The sequence below is a fragment of the Aphanomyces astaci genome (assembly GCF_000520075.1).
Source record: "Aphanomyces astaci strain APO3 unplaced genomic scaffold supercont1.18, whole genome shotgun sequence".
Classification (NCBI taxonomy): domain Eukaryota; phylum Oomycota; class Saprolegniomycetes; order Saprolegniales; family Verrucalvaceae; genus Aphanomyces; species Aphanomyces astaci.
In genome coordinates this window covers 136,754-149,714 of record NW_009798281.1, presented here as the reverse complement: position 1 = coordinate 149,714, position 12,961 = coordinate 136,754, and the positions used below count along the sequence as shown (strand labels likewise).

At 53.7% G+C, this 12,961-nt stretch overlaps 7 protein-coding genes across 10 annotated transcripts; 3 read left to right on the top strand and 4 right to left on the bottom strand.

Annotated features, from left to right (window-relative positions):
- Nucleotides 1–335: 335 nt before the first annotated feature.
- On the bottom strand, nt 336–903 carry H257_08198 (glutaredoxin). Its single transcript, XM_009834007.1, has 3 exons — nt 782–903; nt 624–726; nt 336–554 (listed from the first exon to the last, which is right to left on the bottom strand). The coding sequence occupies exons 1-3, from the start codon at nt 896–898 to the stop codon at nt 430–432; spliced, it is 345 nt and encodes a 114-aa protein (XP_009832309.1). The 5' UTR covers nt 899–903; the 3' UTR covers nt 336–429.
- Nucleotides 904–1,621: 718 nt separating this feature from the next.
- H257_08197 (hypothetical protein) lies at nt 1,622–3,143 on the top strand (the record flags this gene model as incomplete). The annotated part of the gene is made up of 1 exon (XM_009834006.1): nt 1,622–3,143. The coding sequence occupies one exon, from the start codon at nt 1,622–1,624 to the stop codon at nt 3,083–3,085; it is 1,464 nt and encodes a 487-aa protein (XP_009832308.1). The 3' UTR covers nt 3,086–3,143.
- A 129-nt stretch (nt 3,144–3,272) lies between these two features.
- Nucleotides 3,273–5,958, top strand: H257_08196 (hypothetical protein). Of its 4 annotated transcripts, XM_009834004.1 has the most exons (9): nt 3,275–3,347; nt 3,398–3,465; nt 3,524–3,664; nt 3,733–3,801; nt 3,862–3,956; nt 4,025–4,898; nt 4,953–5,089; nt 5,142–5,527; nt 5,592–5,958. In XM_009834004.1, the coding sequence occupies exons 1-9, from the start codon at nt 3,323–3,325 to the stop codon at nt 5,897–5,899; spliced, it is 2,103 nt and encodes a 700-aa protein (XP_009832306.1). In that variant the 5' UTR covers nt 3,275–3,322; the 3' UTR covers nt 5,900–5,958. The 4 variants fall into 4 exon arrangements, with proteins under 4 accessions (XP_009832307.1, XP_009832305.1, XP_009832306.1 ...); XM_009834005.1 differs by having other exon boundaries at nt 3,273–3,347; nt 3,398–3,664; XM_009834002.1 differs by having other exon boundaries at nt 5,142–5,958.
- An 88-nt stretch (nt 5,959–6,046) lies between these two features.
- H257_08195 (hypothetical protein) lies at nt 6,047–7,153 on the top strand. Its single transcript, XM_009834001.1, has 3 exons — nt 6,047–6,726; nt 6,777–6,887; nt 6,934–7,153. Exons 1-3 carry the CDS (start codon nt 6,079–6,081, stop codon nt 7,120–7,122), a joined length of 948 nt encoding a protein of 315 aa, XP_009832303.1. The 5' UTR covers nt 6,047–6,078; the 3' UTR covers nt 7,123–7,153.
- A 7-nt stretch (nt 7,154–7,160) lies between these two features.
- Nucleotides 7,161–7,818, bottom strand: H257_08194 (hypothetical protein; the record flags this gene model as incomplete). Its single annotated transcript, XM_009834000.1, has 5 exons — nt 7,161–7,244; nt 7,316–7,380; nt 7,449–7,526; nt 7,580–7,661; nt 7,720–7,818. The coding sequence occupies 5 exons, from the start codon at nt 7,816–7,818 to the stop codon at nt 7,161–7,163; spliced, it is 408 nt and encodes a 135-aa protein (XP_009832302.1).
- Nucleotides 7,819–8,072: 254 nt separating this feature from the next.
- On the bottom strand, nt 8,073–10,124 carry H257_08193 (hypothetical protein; the record flags this gene model as incomplete). Its single annotated transcript, XM_009833999.1, has 3 exons — nt 8,073–9,852; nt 9,896–9,999; nt 10,074–10,124. 3 exons carry the CDS (start codon nt 10,122–10,124, stop codon nt 8,073–8,075), a joined length of 1,935 nt encoding a protein of 644 aa, XP_009832301.1.
- A 292-nt stretch (nt 10,125–10,416) lies between these two features.
- Nucleotides 10,417–12,876, bottom strand: H257_08192 (hypothetical protein). Its single transcript, XM_009833998.1, has 2 exons — nt 11,450–12,876; nt 10,417–11,199 (listed from the first exon to the last, which is right to left on the bottom strand). Exons 1-2 carry the CDS (start codon nt 12,829–12,831, stop codon nt 10,476–10,478), a joined length of 2,106 nt encoding a protein of 701 aa, XP_009832300.1. The 5' UTR covers nt 12,832–12,876; the 3' UTR covers nt 10,417–10,475.
- Nucleotides 12,877–12,961: the final 85 nt, after the last annotated feature.

Sequence of the window (12,961 nt, the reverse complement as noted above, 5' to 3'; positions counted from 1 at the left end):
ATTTGCTATTTTTGATTTACTGTAATTTTTATTTATAAAGTAAAAATGTAAAGTTATTTCTCACAATTCAATGTCAAAACCATTAAAACAGTTTTGAGTCGAAGGCCCTGCTCCATGCATTCCAGGTTGTTGCGGCTTGTCGAAAGGCCAATCGAGAAGTCCTTGGCCCCTTTTGTGTCTATAAGGTATGATAAAAGGTAGTGCGATCGAGCTGCGTGGTATGCTGTCAATTAGTATGAGTTCCGCCGTTTTGGTCATTTCCCGCATCCTCGAGGCAAGATGTTGCGCACTTCAGTAGTAACAAGGCGGTCAAGCAATGCATGAAGTCAAGAAGGTGGTGGATGTTGTATGTATTATAGCGTTAGACGGATATTGTTAATCTGACTGAGGATGACGCATAGGTTGGATAGTGTTATTGAGTCAACTTATTCAAGCAAGAACACCCGCCTCCTTCAAAAGCTGGACCAATTTTCCTTCGCGATGGAGTTTGGCCACGTCTGAGCCACCGCCAATGGTAGTTGTCTTGACGAATACGTTGGGAACAGTGAACCGGCCTAGAACATATCCATCCAGTTAGTCAATGTCCAGGTAACATGTGGGTTTTTAGGTGGTTGCAGCTGTACCAGTCAGCTCTCCCAGCGCACTTTGGATAGCATCACCGTCCGGGCGTTTGTCCAGCTCAATCACTTCAAACGTCGCCCCTGCAGACTTGAGCGCCGTCTTGGCCTACGGAATTGCCACCTGTGAATCCTTGTGCCTGAATCGCCCTATAACCACTTGCCTGATCGCAATAGGGGCAATAAGTCTTGCTAAACACAGTCACACCATTGGTATTGATGGCTGTCTGCACAAATGCCGCAGCTTCGGGTGTCGTGCCAGTCGAATTCTTGCTGCCCATGTTGGTTTTTGGAATGTAATGACTTCGGACCGAGTCAAATAATCCGGATAATAGACCCAACTTATCCGGTAGATATTTATCCATGGAATTCGTCCGATGTTTACATTTTGTCGCAAATACGGTAACGATTACTCTGAGTACCTACTTTCCTATCAATTGTATACAGTAGTACTCTACAGTAAGCTACTGTAATACAAATGTAGTAAGCTTATGGAATGTAGTAAGCTTATGGGAGAAAGCATTCCACCGCCAACAATTCCCACAAATGAAGCTGAGACGAACTTGTATACGAGGTGTTCGAACATCATTCCTTGCGGAGCTCGATGTCCATCAGTCATGTACAGTATACTTTTGTTTGCATCGAAAATCTATAACGTTAAATATTGACTGTGAACACACTCGATGGGGGGTGGGGTCGATTATATCGAAGGTGGTAGGGGGGTACCTTGATATTTTTATTCTGTCAGGTCGGCATACGAGTTTCAATTAACGTTACTTCGAAGTACAAATTCGCCACATATACTGTATTACAGTACAGTACCGATACTACTTCCAATGATTATTACACTCTCGAGATGCTGCTTCGAATCTCCATTTGACTGTCTGAGTATTGTGCGTTTTGATTGGCTCCAGTTTGGTCACGACGTGTGAAAGGTTAACCGGGTTATCCGGATACCAAGCGAACTCCACACCTTGGTGTGGTTTCACCCAGTTGACAAAAGCATGACAGCTGTGGCAGTCGAGTCCAAGTCATCGGATGCCGCTGCGAAGAAGCGTCTCGCTGGGTTCCACGACGTACATGCGGAAGGCAAGTCGTACCTGGCGGACAACATGTACATCCGGTCAGGGTACCGTGTGGACTACTCGCTGAGCCACTGCTTCTGCTCGCTCTTCGAGCTGCACAACGAGACGTGGAACGTGTGGACGCACATCATCGGGTCGCTCATCTTTGCAGGGCTCATGTACAGTGCGTTCAACATGGAAATCCCGACGCATTTGTGGACGTACGACGACGGCACGCATCCGTACTTCGAACCCGACAACATCATGTACATCGAGAGCGGCCGGCACACGCTGCACTTGTTTGCGCGCAACGTACTGTCCGCGACGCAAGTGCACCACGCGTTAGAGTATGTTGTGGACACGCGGTACCAAGAAATGCTGTCAAAGCAACTGCAGGTCGCAAGCGTGATCTTTGGCCACACGATTGCGCAGATCCCGAGCCTGCGGCGCTTCCATGAGATCCTCGACAGCCACGCCGAAGGCATTTCGCACTCGGTGTCGGAGCAACTGTTCCACTTGCACGACGAACTCACGATCTTAAAGGCCCGGTTGGAGCCGTCATTCGATGCGCTGTCCAAGAGCATGCCGCTCAAGAGCGTGGTCGGGTCGTACACCCAGGTGCACGGTATGAAGCAGTCGTTGCAGGCCCGCCTCGATGCATTCACGTTGTACCTTCGGCAACTCGACACGAACGACTACCCGTCGCTGCAGTTTGTCCTCCAAGAGTTCCACGGGGTCACGGACAGCATCAAGAACGGCCTGCATGCGATTTCGGACGTGGCGCCATCCCAATTGGCGCCGATGCTCGTGGTGGGGAACTGGCCCATCAAGGTGTTTATTGGGAGCGCGGTGATCTGCCTCACTTTGAGCTCCATCTACCACTTGCTGTGGGTGCAGAGCGCCGCGGCGTCGGTCGTGTTTATCCAGCTCGACTACTCGGGCATCATCCTCATGATTGCCGGGTCGTTCTTCCCGCTCATTTACTACTCGTTCTATTGCACCCCCAACCTTTTGTACATGTACTTGGGCATCATTTCCGCGCTGGCGGTGGCGTGTCTGGTCGCGTCCGTGTGCACATCGAACCAAGCGATTCGCAGCGGTATGTTCTTGTCCTTGGGGTTCTTTGCGCTCGTGCCCATCGGCCACTTGGTGTGGAAACATGGCATCTGGGACGACCACATCCAGATCTTTGTCAAACCGCTCGTAGCTATGGGCGTCTTGTACCTTGTCGGCGCCACCATCTACGGCACGCGGTTCCCCGAGCGATACTTTCCAGGCCATTTCGACGTGTGGGGCCACAGCCATCAGCTGTGGCACATTTGCGTCGTCGCAGCCGCGCTGATTCATTACAACAGCGCCATGCAGCATTATGAGTGGCGGTGGCAAACTGGCTGTGCCGTCTAATCACGTTGGCCAGCGATGGAGTAATAATAATAATAACATCTATTCGAGAGGTTGTAGAAATACTGTATCCGACTGGCAACCGGCCCTATATTTGTGATGATATTTGCTTTTGGACTTTAACTATACATCTATCTATATATATATATATACACGGTGAAAAAATCTAATTTTGGCTCACATTTTAGTTGTCCCAATCGTGATTTTATCGCATGACAGGCGGCGGGTAGTGCAACTGCGATGGTCGCCGCGTTCCCGTTTGTGGGTATGGAATACGTCACTTGCAATGTCTTCTTGACTTACGCGTCGACACAGACAACAGTGTCCGCCACAAGTACATGTCCACGCGAGTGTATGGCCTCGTTGCTGCGAAACGTGCTAAGGTACACACGATGCTTCATGACACCAATATCGTGGGTAAGCCTGTATGTATGTGGACAGGGTCTGGAAGTGGGGTACCAGGTGCTTCTCGACACGGCCGGTGGCGTCCGTGACCACCGCCGATCCATGAAATGCCTCGTGTCTACCTTGGGGAGCACCATAGCCACATTTCCGCCGACACCAGAACATGCGCATTTGCATGTACAAACGTATTCCATGAGGACGTGCATTCTTCCTTGATCCAAAAAGTGTATGTCGAATGTTTGTAGTTTTTGGTCCTCCTGGTTTTGCGCAACCTCATCCGTCGACACAACGACGTGCGCATCCACGCGTCACGGGTGTGTGTGGTCATTTCATCTGTGACAATGTGACAATGTGGATATACACCACATCATCAGGTTGGGTTCCACGAAGCGTGCACCGTCCAGCTCCGTGTCACGGCGGAATTGACGACGCGGCATGACTTTATCACGGACACGCTGCGCATTCTACGGTGCGTTTTCATATGTGGGTAGTACGACTCTACCTTATGACGATGTCACATTTGTGTCATATTGCCAGGATGCCACTCCTGTTGGGAGATCTGTACTCTGGAGAAGACCGTTTGAACTTTGAGCTTGCGGCAACTGTATCTCGTCGTTCGTTTCTGGGATTGCAGTCTCCCCAGATACCAGTACTACCGTCGAAGTCAACTCCGTTCGAGTCCAGCGACGGCACGAAGTCGCCCGTGACCTACGTGGCTTTGCCTGTCAACGCCTCGTACATCACGTTGGGCAACTGGAAGAGTCGGCTTCAACTCGCCTACACGTTGCTTCAGGACGGCACTTCTCGCCTCTACCTCGCCGAAGCCGCCAAGATATTACGTGGCATCCTCACGCTGCAGCCTCACGGGTGCGACATCGCGTCGTTGTATGCCAACTTGGGCTCGATTCACTTGGCCCAGCACGAACTCCCCGACGCCATCGCATGCTACAGCCAGACGCTAAATCGAACTCCGGATGCTTGGAAAGCGCACTTTAATATGGGCCTGGCCTTGCTTCGATACGGCCGACTGCTCGAAGGCAAAGCGCATCTCCAGCAATGCTTGGCGTACAATCCCAGCTATGACGTGGCACAACGAGCGCTCGAGGAAGTGGACACCCAATGGATGAGCGCTGCCCACGACGCCATGGAGAAACAAAAGGCATCCCAGGCGTTTGCAAATCAGCTGTCGGGGGTATTGGCCGTGGTGAAGCACCAGACGACATACTCACATGCGGACTCGGGAACGTTCGTCGCCGTGGAACATGCCGCCGCTGCGTTTGCCGTCGACATGAGTCGGCAGTGCGCGGTGCCGGTGACGACACCGTTGAGTCGCGGATGGCATGGCGTGGTAGCTGCGCTGTTGCATCGGCTGTACGTGTTTGCGTCGTTGAAGCACTTGCACATGACAGAGGTACAACCTACCAAACAAGTACTGTACGTACAATGAACCGGTAACGTGTGACAGGTGTTTGCGGAATACAGTGTCACAGCCACGGAATCTGTTGTGACCATGGATGGATTGGATGCGATTGTCGTGTTGGTGACAGGCAAGGCAATGACTCGCATCGAACGGCAGCACATTCAATCGCTGTTTCCATCAGGGTAAGAGACATGATGAATAATGGAGCGCTGACCGATGGGGCTACTTGGACAGGGAAATCCTGTGCCCGATACTGCTGCCCAACCCCGAAACCATCCACACCATTGAGACCATGGCGAACGTGGGGCCATGGTTCCACGGCTTGTACGGCCACACACTTCACCCGCCACAGTGCCGCCACCTGGGGTTGTGGGAATGGCTTGAAATGCCACTCTTCACGTGGATCAAATCCATCAACCACGGGCGATGCCAAGTCGCAAAGTACAGTAAGATCCTCGTCGACATGGGGTTGTACACCGTGATCCATCTTGCGCAAGCCCAACCAACGCTGCGCCCGCAAGACTTCAAAGCGCTCGAGCTCAGTGAACGTGGCACGCTTATATTTGAACTGTTTGGACTACGATCCAGCGTCGAACGTGCCGCGGGGTCGATTGTCCAAGGTTGGTGCAGGACGTCCTTCCTGGATGATACCATATCTGTCTGCACCATGGCGGGTATATGTAGGTGCTGGCCGAACAGCGTTTGCTCGCGCCAAACTGCGGCAATTGCGCGAATTGCGACACTGCGCTCTCGAAGACAGGGACGCAGCTATGGTGCCTCGGTCCAGGCTGCAGGAAGAACTTGCTCGGACCGACATGGCGCGCACCATGTGTGCCGTTTGGGATCTGGTGCTCACACGAACTATGCAGGAAGTACTTCAAGCGCCTCCACCCATTGAAACCTTCGTATGCATTCCCATTCGGACGGAACTACGGCAGCGGGCCAACGTTGCCGCCGCGGTCATCCAGCAGACCGTGCGAATACTCTTGTGACGATCTTCAACCAGCCTGTATTTGAGTGATAATTTAATAAATAGACAAAGTTAACAAGGTAAATGTATTGACATTTAAATCTCAAGGATTAAAGTTCGCGCGCAAAACTCCACCATACAAATTGCCCACGTAGTTTCCATTTCACATTTTCACGTCGGTGGCAACGACGGTCCACGACGATGCTAGCGCGACACCTGCGACCGCGGACAGCGGTATCGCTAATGAAGCCTTGCCTTCCTCGTCGCCACTTTAGCACGTCTCGCAGTACGAAGTCGCCTCCATCAGCATCGGCGCGTCGGGAGTTTGATGCCTTCATCTTTGACGCTCATGCTGCATGCAAGGGCAAGCGGTGCACCATGGACGCATTTGCACGTCCGGAAGGTTGCGGCGAAGACTCATTCTTTGTATCGCCTACCGTCGTTGGCATCGCAGATGGTGTAGGTGGATGGAATGAAAATGGCGTTGATCCGTCTGCCATCAGCCGCGCCATGATGCGATATTCTCGTCAACTCGTCCAAGGCCACGAAGGCGACCCTGCCACGTTGTCGACCCTCGACATCCTCACCAAGGCATACGCGTTGACCTTGAAGGACGATGCGGTGGAAGCTGGAAGCACAACGGCATGCATCCTCAAGATCCGTGCCGGCAAGGATGGCGAACCGTTGTTGGAGTACACGAACCTAGGGGACTCTGGGTTTGCCATCGTCCGAGGCGACAAGGTCGTCTTTCGGAGTGAATTTCAGAGCATGGGGTTGGCTCCATTTCAACTGGCTAAGATCCCTGACCGTTTCAAATGCTACGGGGCGATGGAAAGTCAACCGAACGAGGTATTGCCCTTCGGCTTGTCGCTGATCAAACTTATACCATCCATGATCAGGCCAACAACGGGACAGTGGCCTTGGAAGACGGTGACATCATCGTGCTCGCGACGGACGGCGTGTGGGATAATTTCGCGCAGGATTTGCAGGAAATTCCTCCCTTCTTCCCGGTACGCAATGAGGTGTTGTGCCATTGTCGACTGATTTCCCATGTAGCCTGTTCTGTCGTGGCGGCGGTACTGGCATGGCCGCATCGATTCTCTTGTATCCGTCGTCGCCTCGCGTGCTTCCACCAAAGAGGCAGCAGATGCAGTTGTCGAGGCGTCCCTCGCGCACAACCTCAAGCCAGACGACATCACTGTCATCGTGGCGAAGGTGTCAATCAAACCCAAGGCGAAATTGTAATATTGCTTGTTCTATCATATACTGTGGCTGCGTTCTATCTACACGTTGAAACTCTCGCCACATCCACATGTGCCCTTTGCGTTTGGGTTTTCAAACGTAAACTCGGCCGACACTGGCGTGATCTACATGTTCCATTAGAGTTGGCATTCGTACATGCACAACGATACGATGGCGACTAGGAAGGTATATATACCTTGTAATCCATCGTGGTGCCGACGACGTGGAACAGCGCTTTGGATTCGATGAACACCTTGACGCCTATGGTCACATCGATTCAGTTTCACGTCCCCCATGCCTGTAATCCACGGCATGATGCAGTGTCCTACCTTTTTCAGCCACTTCTTCGTCCAATTTTTGCTTCTCCGTTGCGTAGTTCATTGTGTACGACAACCCACTGCATCCACCTACATATGTACATGTCAACCACCAACTACATGCTCATTCAAGGCACACGTACGCGTCCGAACGCCCAGTCGAATGCCAATCGCGTCGGGTCGACTCGCCATCAACTCTTTGATGCGTGCTGCAGCTTCGTCTGTCTACATCCCAAAGCGACAGGTCATTACCTCATCCCAACACATGAGATGGAGTACGTACAAGTTTGATCGCAGCTGGGACCTCTCGTCGGAGGCGGGATGTTCGGGCGGCCGGTGTCGCCACCGCAGCCGCGGCTGTCGAGAATGCGCGGCGAATCATCTTGGGGGCTTCGGATGGCTTCGTCCAATGCTCATGGTGCAAGCCGCAATTTATTTCACAGCCATAATTAAATACAATCGACTTGATTTTTGTATGTACGATCGCTAATTATATAATAAACATGGCGTCGTCGATCTTCCCTCAATCTGATTGGTCCATTCAAATCCTAACAACCGATGACGGTCGCGCGCAACGGCGGCTGCAAGCAGAGGACAGGGTCGATCCATGTGCATGACGGATCAAGGGCGACTTCGTTAGACGGCCCAGTGCCCTCGGGGAGGCTGCTGGCTGGACTGCTGCTGCTGCTGTTGTTGCTGTTGTTGCGGCTTGTTCTCCCACACGTAGAAAAAAACCTTCTCCTTCATCTCGGTGAGGCTGTTGAACATGTCGACTTGGAAGATCGCTTTGGTGGTAGTAGGGACCTTCATTTCTGCAAAGACGCTGTGTCGGCACTGGTTCACGTCTTGCGTCGTCAGTCCCGGGACGTCGTTCATCGGGACAAAGTTGATCTGGGTCACGCCGTTGAGCGCTTCCTCGTAGAACCCGAGCAGGTTGATCGCTCTGTCAAACGCAGGAAGCCCCACCGCGCGATTTGACGACTCCACGATGAACGTTCTCGCCAAGACGCAATACACTTGTCGTTCGATGGCTTGCGCAATCTCGGTCGACGTTGCATATCCTCCTCCTCCACCCGCGGCATTATTTCCAGTCTCGCCCATCATGAACTCGGAGAGGCCACCCGACGAGCCTCGGAAGAGCGACGGCGGCACTTCAATGCTGTTGACCATATCTGTGATTCCTCGTGTAAGTGGCGGCGGCCCCAACGACTGCGTGGAGACTGGCAGCGCTGGCGCTGGGGGGATGCTGGACGCCGTGCCATACTTCTCGGTCAACTTAAGCAGCGCGTCGAGATGGCCCACCGTGTCGGAAGCGTACGTGAGCAGCACGTTCGCAATGAGGCACTTGCTCTCATGTTGTTGCGAGTCCATCGTCATCGTGTCCTTGTACCGCCAGCAGGCCGGGCATCGGAAGATCGGGCGGTCCTTGTCTTGGCTGCCGTCGAGCCGCACTTCGTACCCGATCGGTTGCCACTCCAGTTGCTGAAACCCGTGGATCACCGACGTTGTCCATCGCAAGATGCTTTCCATGGACGGATGCAGCGCCGACGACGACGACGACGATCCATGATGATGCGTTGGGGAACTCGATGGCACAACCATGCTGTTGGAGCGTTTGGCTGGACGAGAGGAAGACTCCATGTCAAACGACGACGACGGATGCGTGATGTGATGGTGGTGAGAGTCGCCGCCGCCACCTCGAGGAGACTCGAGTGGGTCAATGTGTGACGAAGTAGGTGCATGATGCTGCGACAACGTGCCGCCGCCATTCCGCCGCTTGTTGCGCTTTGAGCGCACAGAGATGGGGGTGCTCCAGTCGGGCGCGACGTCGAAATGCAGAGGGGATTGCGTCGTGTCGGGCTCTACTTTAAGGCGGAACGCTTGCCCTTGGTGATTCTTGCTCACGTCTTCAATGCGAAGCTTCAACAGCGCCATGCCAGTGCTGTCAATCACGCGCTGGGAGTCTGGGGACAGCTTTAAAATGTCTTGCTTGAGCACTGCATGTTCGTTCTCGTACAGGAGCGTGACGCGGAGCGGCACCGCGCGGTGGCCCACGGGTTGGTTGGTCGCGTCGACGAGGTGCACGGGAAGGGGCATGCACTTGTCGCGTCCGCCTTCGTCCTTGTACCAGAGCTCGGGTAGATCTTCTTGGATCATAAGGCGGTGGCGGATGCATGTCATGTCGGTGGACATGACCGGCGCGACCTCAAAGTCGCTGCCGACAGGCGTGAGGAGGAACTGGAACTTCTTGTTGCCGTGCGTCATGGACGTTTCCCCGATCGACAGCGTGAGGCGACACATGCCGTCGCCGTTAATGATGGGTTTTGTCGACGGATCGATCGTCACGAGCGGCTTGGTACTTGATGACATGGGCTTGTCCCCGACTAAGAGGTCCACCTTGAGCGCCATGACGATGCTACAACTCCCATGAGAAGACGCCGGAAAGGTACACCACGTACCCTGTCTTGAGGTTCTCCGAGCCGTCGACAAGGTAGACGACGATGTCGAACGGGTGGGACTGGAATGGGAACTTGGGCGGATGCGGCTGGATCTTGAGATGCAGCTACAATGCACGATGTTCATGGATGAGAGAGGAAGGACGCGAGGACCGGACCGATATATCCATGATGACCGTACCCTTTCATGGTGTTTCTTGGACTGATCCGTGGTATCGCTGCCGGGTGCCATGTGAGATTTGATCGGTTCCAAGGGGAAAATTTCCGCCGACTTCACAGAATGCGCGACGCAGATTCGTGGAACTGGTATATGCGGAATTCCAGTACTCGTGGGGAACCTCTCGACGTAATTATTTGTATTTAATACAAATATCAAGTTAAAATGACCAAAATGCCTTGCAAAGGGCAAACACATGTCCCCTTCTAGCGACTGGCTCCCTCTTCTCCCTCGTTTTAACGACCCCATGAATTTGAACAGTTTCACTATGTCCGTATTCTACAGAAAATACCTGTATTTAACAACAGAGGCTTCAAATGGTACATTTACTCAATTGCGATAATTCATTTTAATCCTGCCCCTTGCTTATTCGTCGTCCGACCACACCATGTCTTCGACGTGATCTGGGTCGTTCACACTTCCCGCCGGCACCTCCCGCTCCTCTTCATCAATCTCGCTATCATCATCCTCGTCGTCGTCATCACCTTGGTCGTCGCCTTCCTGGGCATCTCCATCATTGGAGGACGGCGCCGACTGGGCATACTGCGCGGCCTTTTCCGCGAGCTGCTTCTTCTCCTTTTCGAGCATTTGCACCACAGCGGCCTTTCGTTCAGCGGCCAAGAACGCTTCGATCTGCGCCATGTCCTTGGGCGCGATGTCGGACGTCATGCGCTTGTTGCGGATCCATTCGCTGCGCGTCTCGATCTGCTGGCACAGGCCCTTGGCCAGACGCTTCCACTGCGGCACGGGGGTCGTGGTTGCGAACTTGCTCAATGTCAAATGAAGAGGCACGCCAAACTCGGGAAACGCGATCGAGTACTTTTGCACGTCGCACTCCTTCTGCAGCAAGTCGAACACCTTGGACACGACCATCTCCTGCACGCGGCGCGACTCGAGCGCCGACTTGCTCAGCTTGACGAGCAAATCCAGCTCGACAATATCCGTCTCCTTGACCGCATTCTTCTTCTTTTGGGTCACGATGGGGGACTGCAACACGTCCAACAGGATGGGCGTGGTCGGAATGAACGTTTGCGTCGCCAACGCAATTTGCTGCAACACCTTGACGCATTGAAACTTCAACGGCACGTATCTATGCACCCCACGATCGAATCAGATGCAGAATCCGATCGATAGAATCAGAATCAGACAGCACAACCCCACGCAGTACGAATCAGATTCGTACACAAGCAACCCGACACGTGGTCTGTGGTGGACATTCCCTCCCCATATTGAATCCCCGATGATAAACCTCCCCCACCATCGTCCACGGTCGACTCAGACACACATTCGAATCAGACTCAGACGCACATTCGAATCAGACTCAGAATCACGGTACGTACCGCGCAATGCTCGCGAGGCGGATCGTGGCGAGCGTGAGTTGCGTGAGCGGGTACACCAACGCTTTGAGCGCGGGGTACGCCGACACGACGGCGGCCCATACCTTGAGGCAGTTGACGAATCGCCAGGTGAGGATGCCCTTGAGCGCGTCGGCAGATGGCGCGGCAATCGCCTTGCGGATCGTCATGGCGAGTTGGCGGATGTAGATGAACACATGCTGGTAGGACGACACGAGGTCGAGTCCGTACAGCTCGACGAGGCAGTTGCCCATGACAATATGGTGCTGGAAGTTGACGCCATTCGTAAACTTGACGTTGCGCATGTACGCCAAGTACAGCGCTTTCAAGCAGGTTTCGATAAACGGGAATGGCACGATGGTCGCAAGTTCGCGGATCCGAACAAATGCTAGCATGCACACAGTCGTGTCGAGGGATTTGCCCCACACTGTCACAAAGCACTTGAGTAATTTGCGGCTCGTTTTCAAACAGGGCGCGGCATACTGGACGAACGCGGTCAAGCTGCGCAGAACGAAGCGGTGGATGTCGTCGGACGTGGTTTCTTGGATCAGGTACACGCAGCAGTGAAAGAACCGGCGGATGGTCATGCTGATCTTGGTCCACTTCTTGGCATCGAGCGCGACGGGTGTGTTGGAGGATGGAGCGTTCTCCCCCTTGGTGCGAATTGCGTCCTCGGGCAGGTTAAAGTACGCCCGGAGCGCTGCCTGGGTATGTGTGAACACGGCGACCATCAGCCGATTGTACACGGCGCTGGACCGGATGTCGTACGGAGTCTTCTTCGCGCCTGCTTTGGGCCCGGCGTCGGCACTTCGACACGCGTCCGAGAAGATTTGAAGGAGTGGACGCAATGACGCCACCGACTTGGACGCGGAACACGCTGTCTCGATCGACGTCAGCTTCTCCATGGTGAGTTCGCGGCGAGACGCGCCGCCTTCTTGAGGCGCACCGCCACTTCCATCCTCTTCGTCGTCGGACTCGATGTCCGCGGGCATCGCAGACATGTATCGGGGGTCGAGGGCACTCTCGTCGTCTTCTTCCGACGACGACCCGCCGTCATTATCATCGTCGTCGTCGTCGCTGTCGGCACCTTCGTCGTCGTTGGCACCATCGTCACCTTCATCACCACTATCCGCTTCGTCGAGAAAGTCAGCATTCAAAAACTCGTCGACGTCCATGTCGTCCAATATGTCGCCTTCGTCGTCGCCTCCCCGGGACGCGACCGGCGCCGCAAGTTTCTTCACCGGCTTGTCGGTAGACTTCTTGTCCTTCTTGGAGTTGAAGCGCTTCTTCTCATTGCGCTTGGCAATCTTGTGCTTTAGGTTTCCCTTCTTGATGAACTTGATAGCTTTCTTCTTCTGGGATCCCATCTTCGACTTGGAGCGGCGGCAAATGCAGATTGAAGATGCACGAGACCAATCAAGAGGTCAACCTCGTACACAGCCAACCACAGCACAGGAACTTTAGTGAAATGGGCCGTTCATTTAAGTTTTCATCCGG

Bases quoted from the DNA above. Each gene is read 5' to 3' on its own strand.
- H257_08198 (XM_009834007.1), bottom strand. From the start codon at position 898: ATGGGCAGCAAGAATTCGACTGGCACGACACCCGAAGCTGCGGCATTT. The intron at 727-781 runs GCAAGTGGTTAT...GCAATTCCGTAG, and splicing joins ATTGCCCCTATTGCGATCAG to GCCAAGACGGCGCTCAAGTC. The intron at 555-623 runs GTACAGCTGCAA...GATATGTTCTAG, and splicing joins TGCGCTGGGAGAGCTGACTG to GCCGGTTCACTGTTCCCAAC.
- H257_08196 (XM_009834004.1), top strand. From the start codon at position 3,323: ATGGTCGCCGCGTTCCCGTTTGTGG. The intron at 3,466-3,523 runs GTACACACGATG...GTATGTGGACAG, and splicing joins TTGCTGCGAAACGTGCTAAG to GGTCTGGAAGTGGGGTACCA. The intron at 3,665-3,732 runs GTACAAACGTAT...GAATGTTTGTAG, and splicing joins CAGAACATGCGCATTTGCAT to TTTTTGGTCCTCCTGGTTTT.
- H257_08195 (XM_009834001.1), top strand. From the start codon at position 6,079: ATGCTAGCGCGACACCTGCGACCGCGGACAGCGGTATCGCTAATGAAG. The intron at 6,727-6,776 runs GTATTGCCCTTC...ATCCATGATCAG, and splicing joins TGGAAAGTCAACCGAACGAG to GCCAACAACGGGACAGTGGC. The intron at 6,888-6,933 runs GTACGCAATGAG...TTTCCCATGTAG, and splicing joins AAATTCCTCCCTTCTTCCCG to CCTGTTCTGTCGTGGCGGCG.
- H257_08192 (XM_009833998.1), bottom strand. From the start codon at position 12,831: ATGGGATCCCAGAAGAAGAAAGCTATCAAGTTCATCAAGAAGGGAAAC. The intron at 11,200-11,449 runs GTACGTACCGTG...TGGGGTGCATAG, and splicing joins CGCCTCGCGAGCATTGCGCG to ATACGTGCCGTTGAAGTTTC.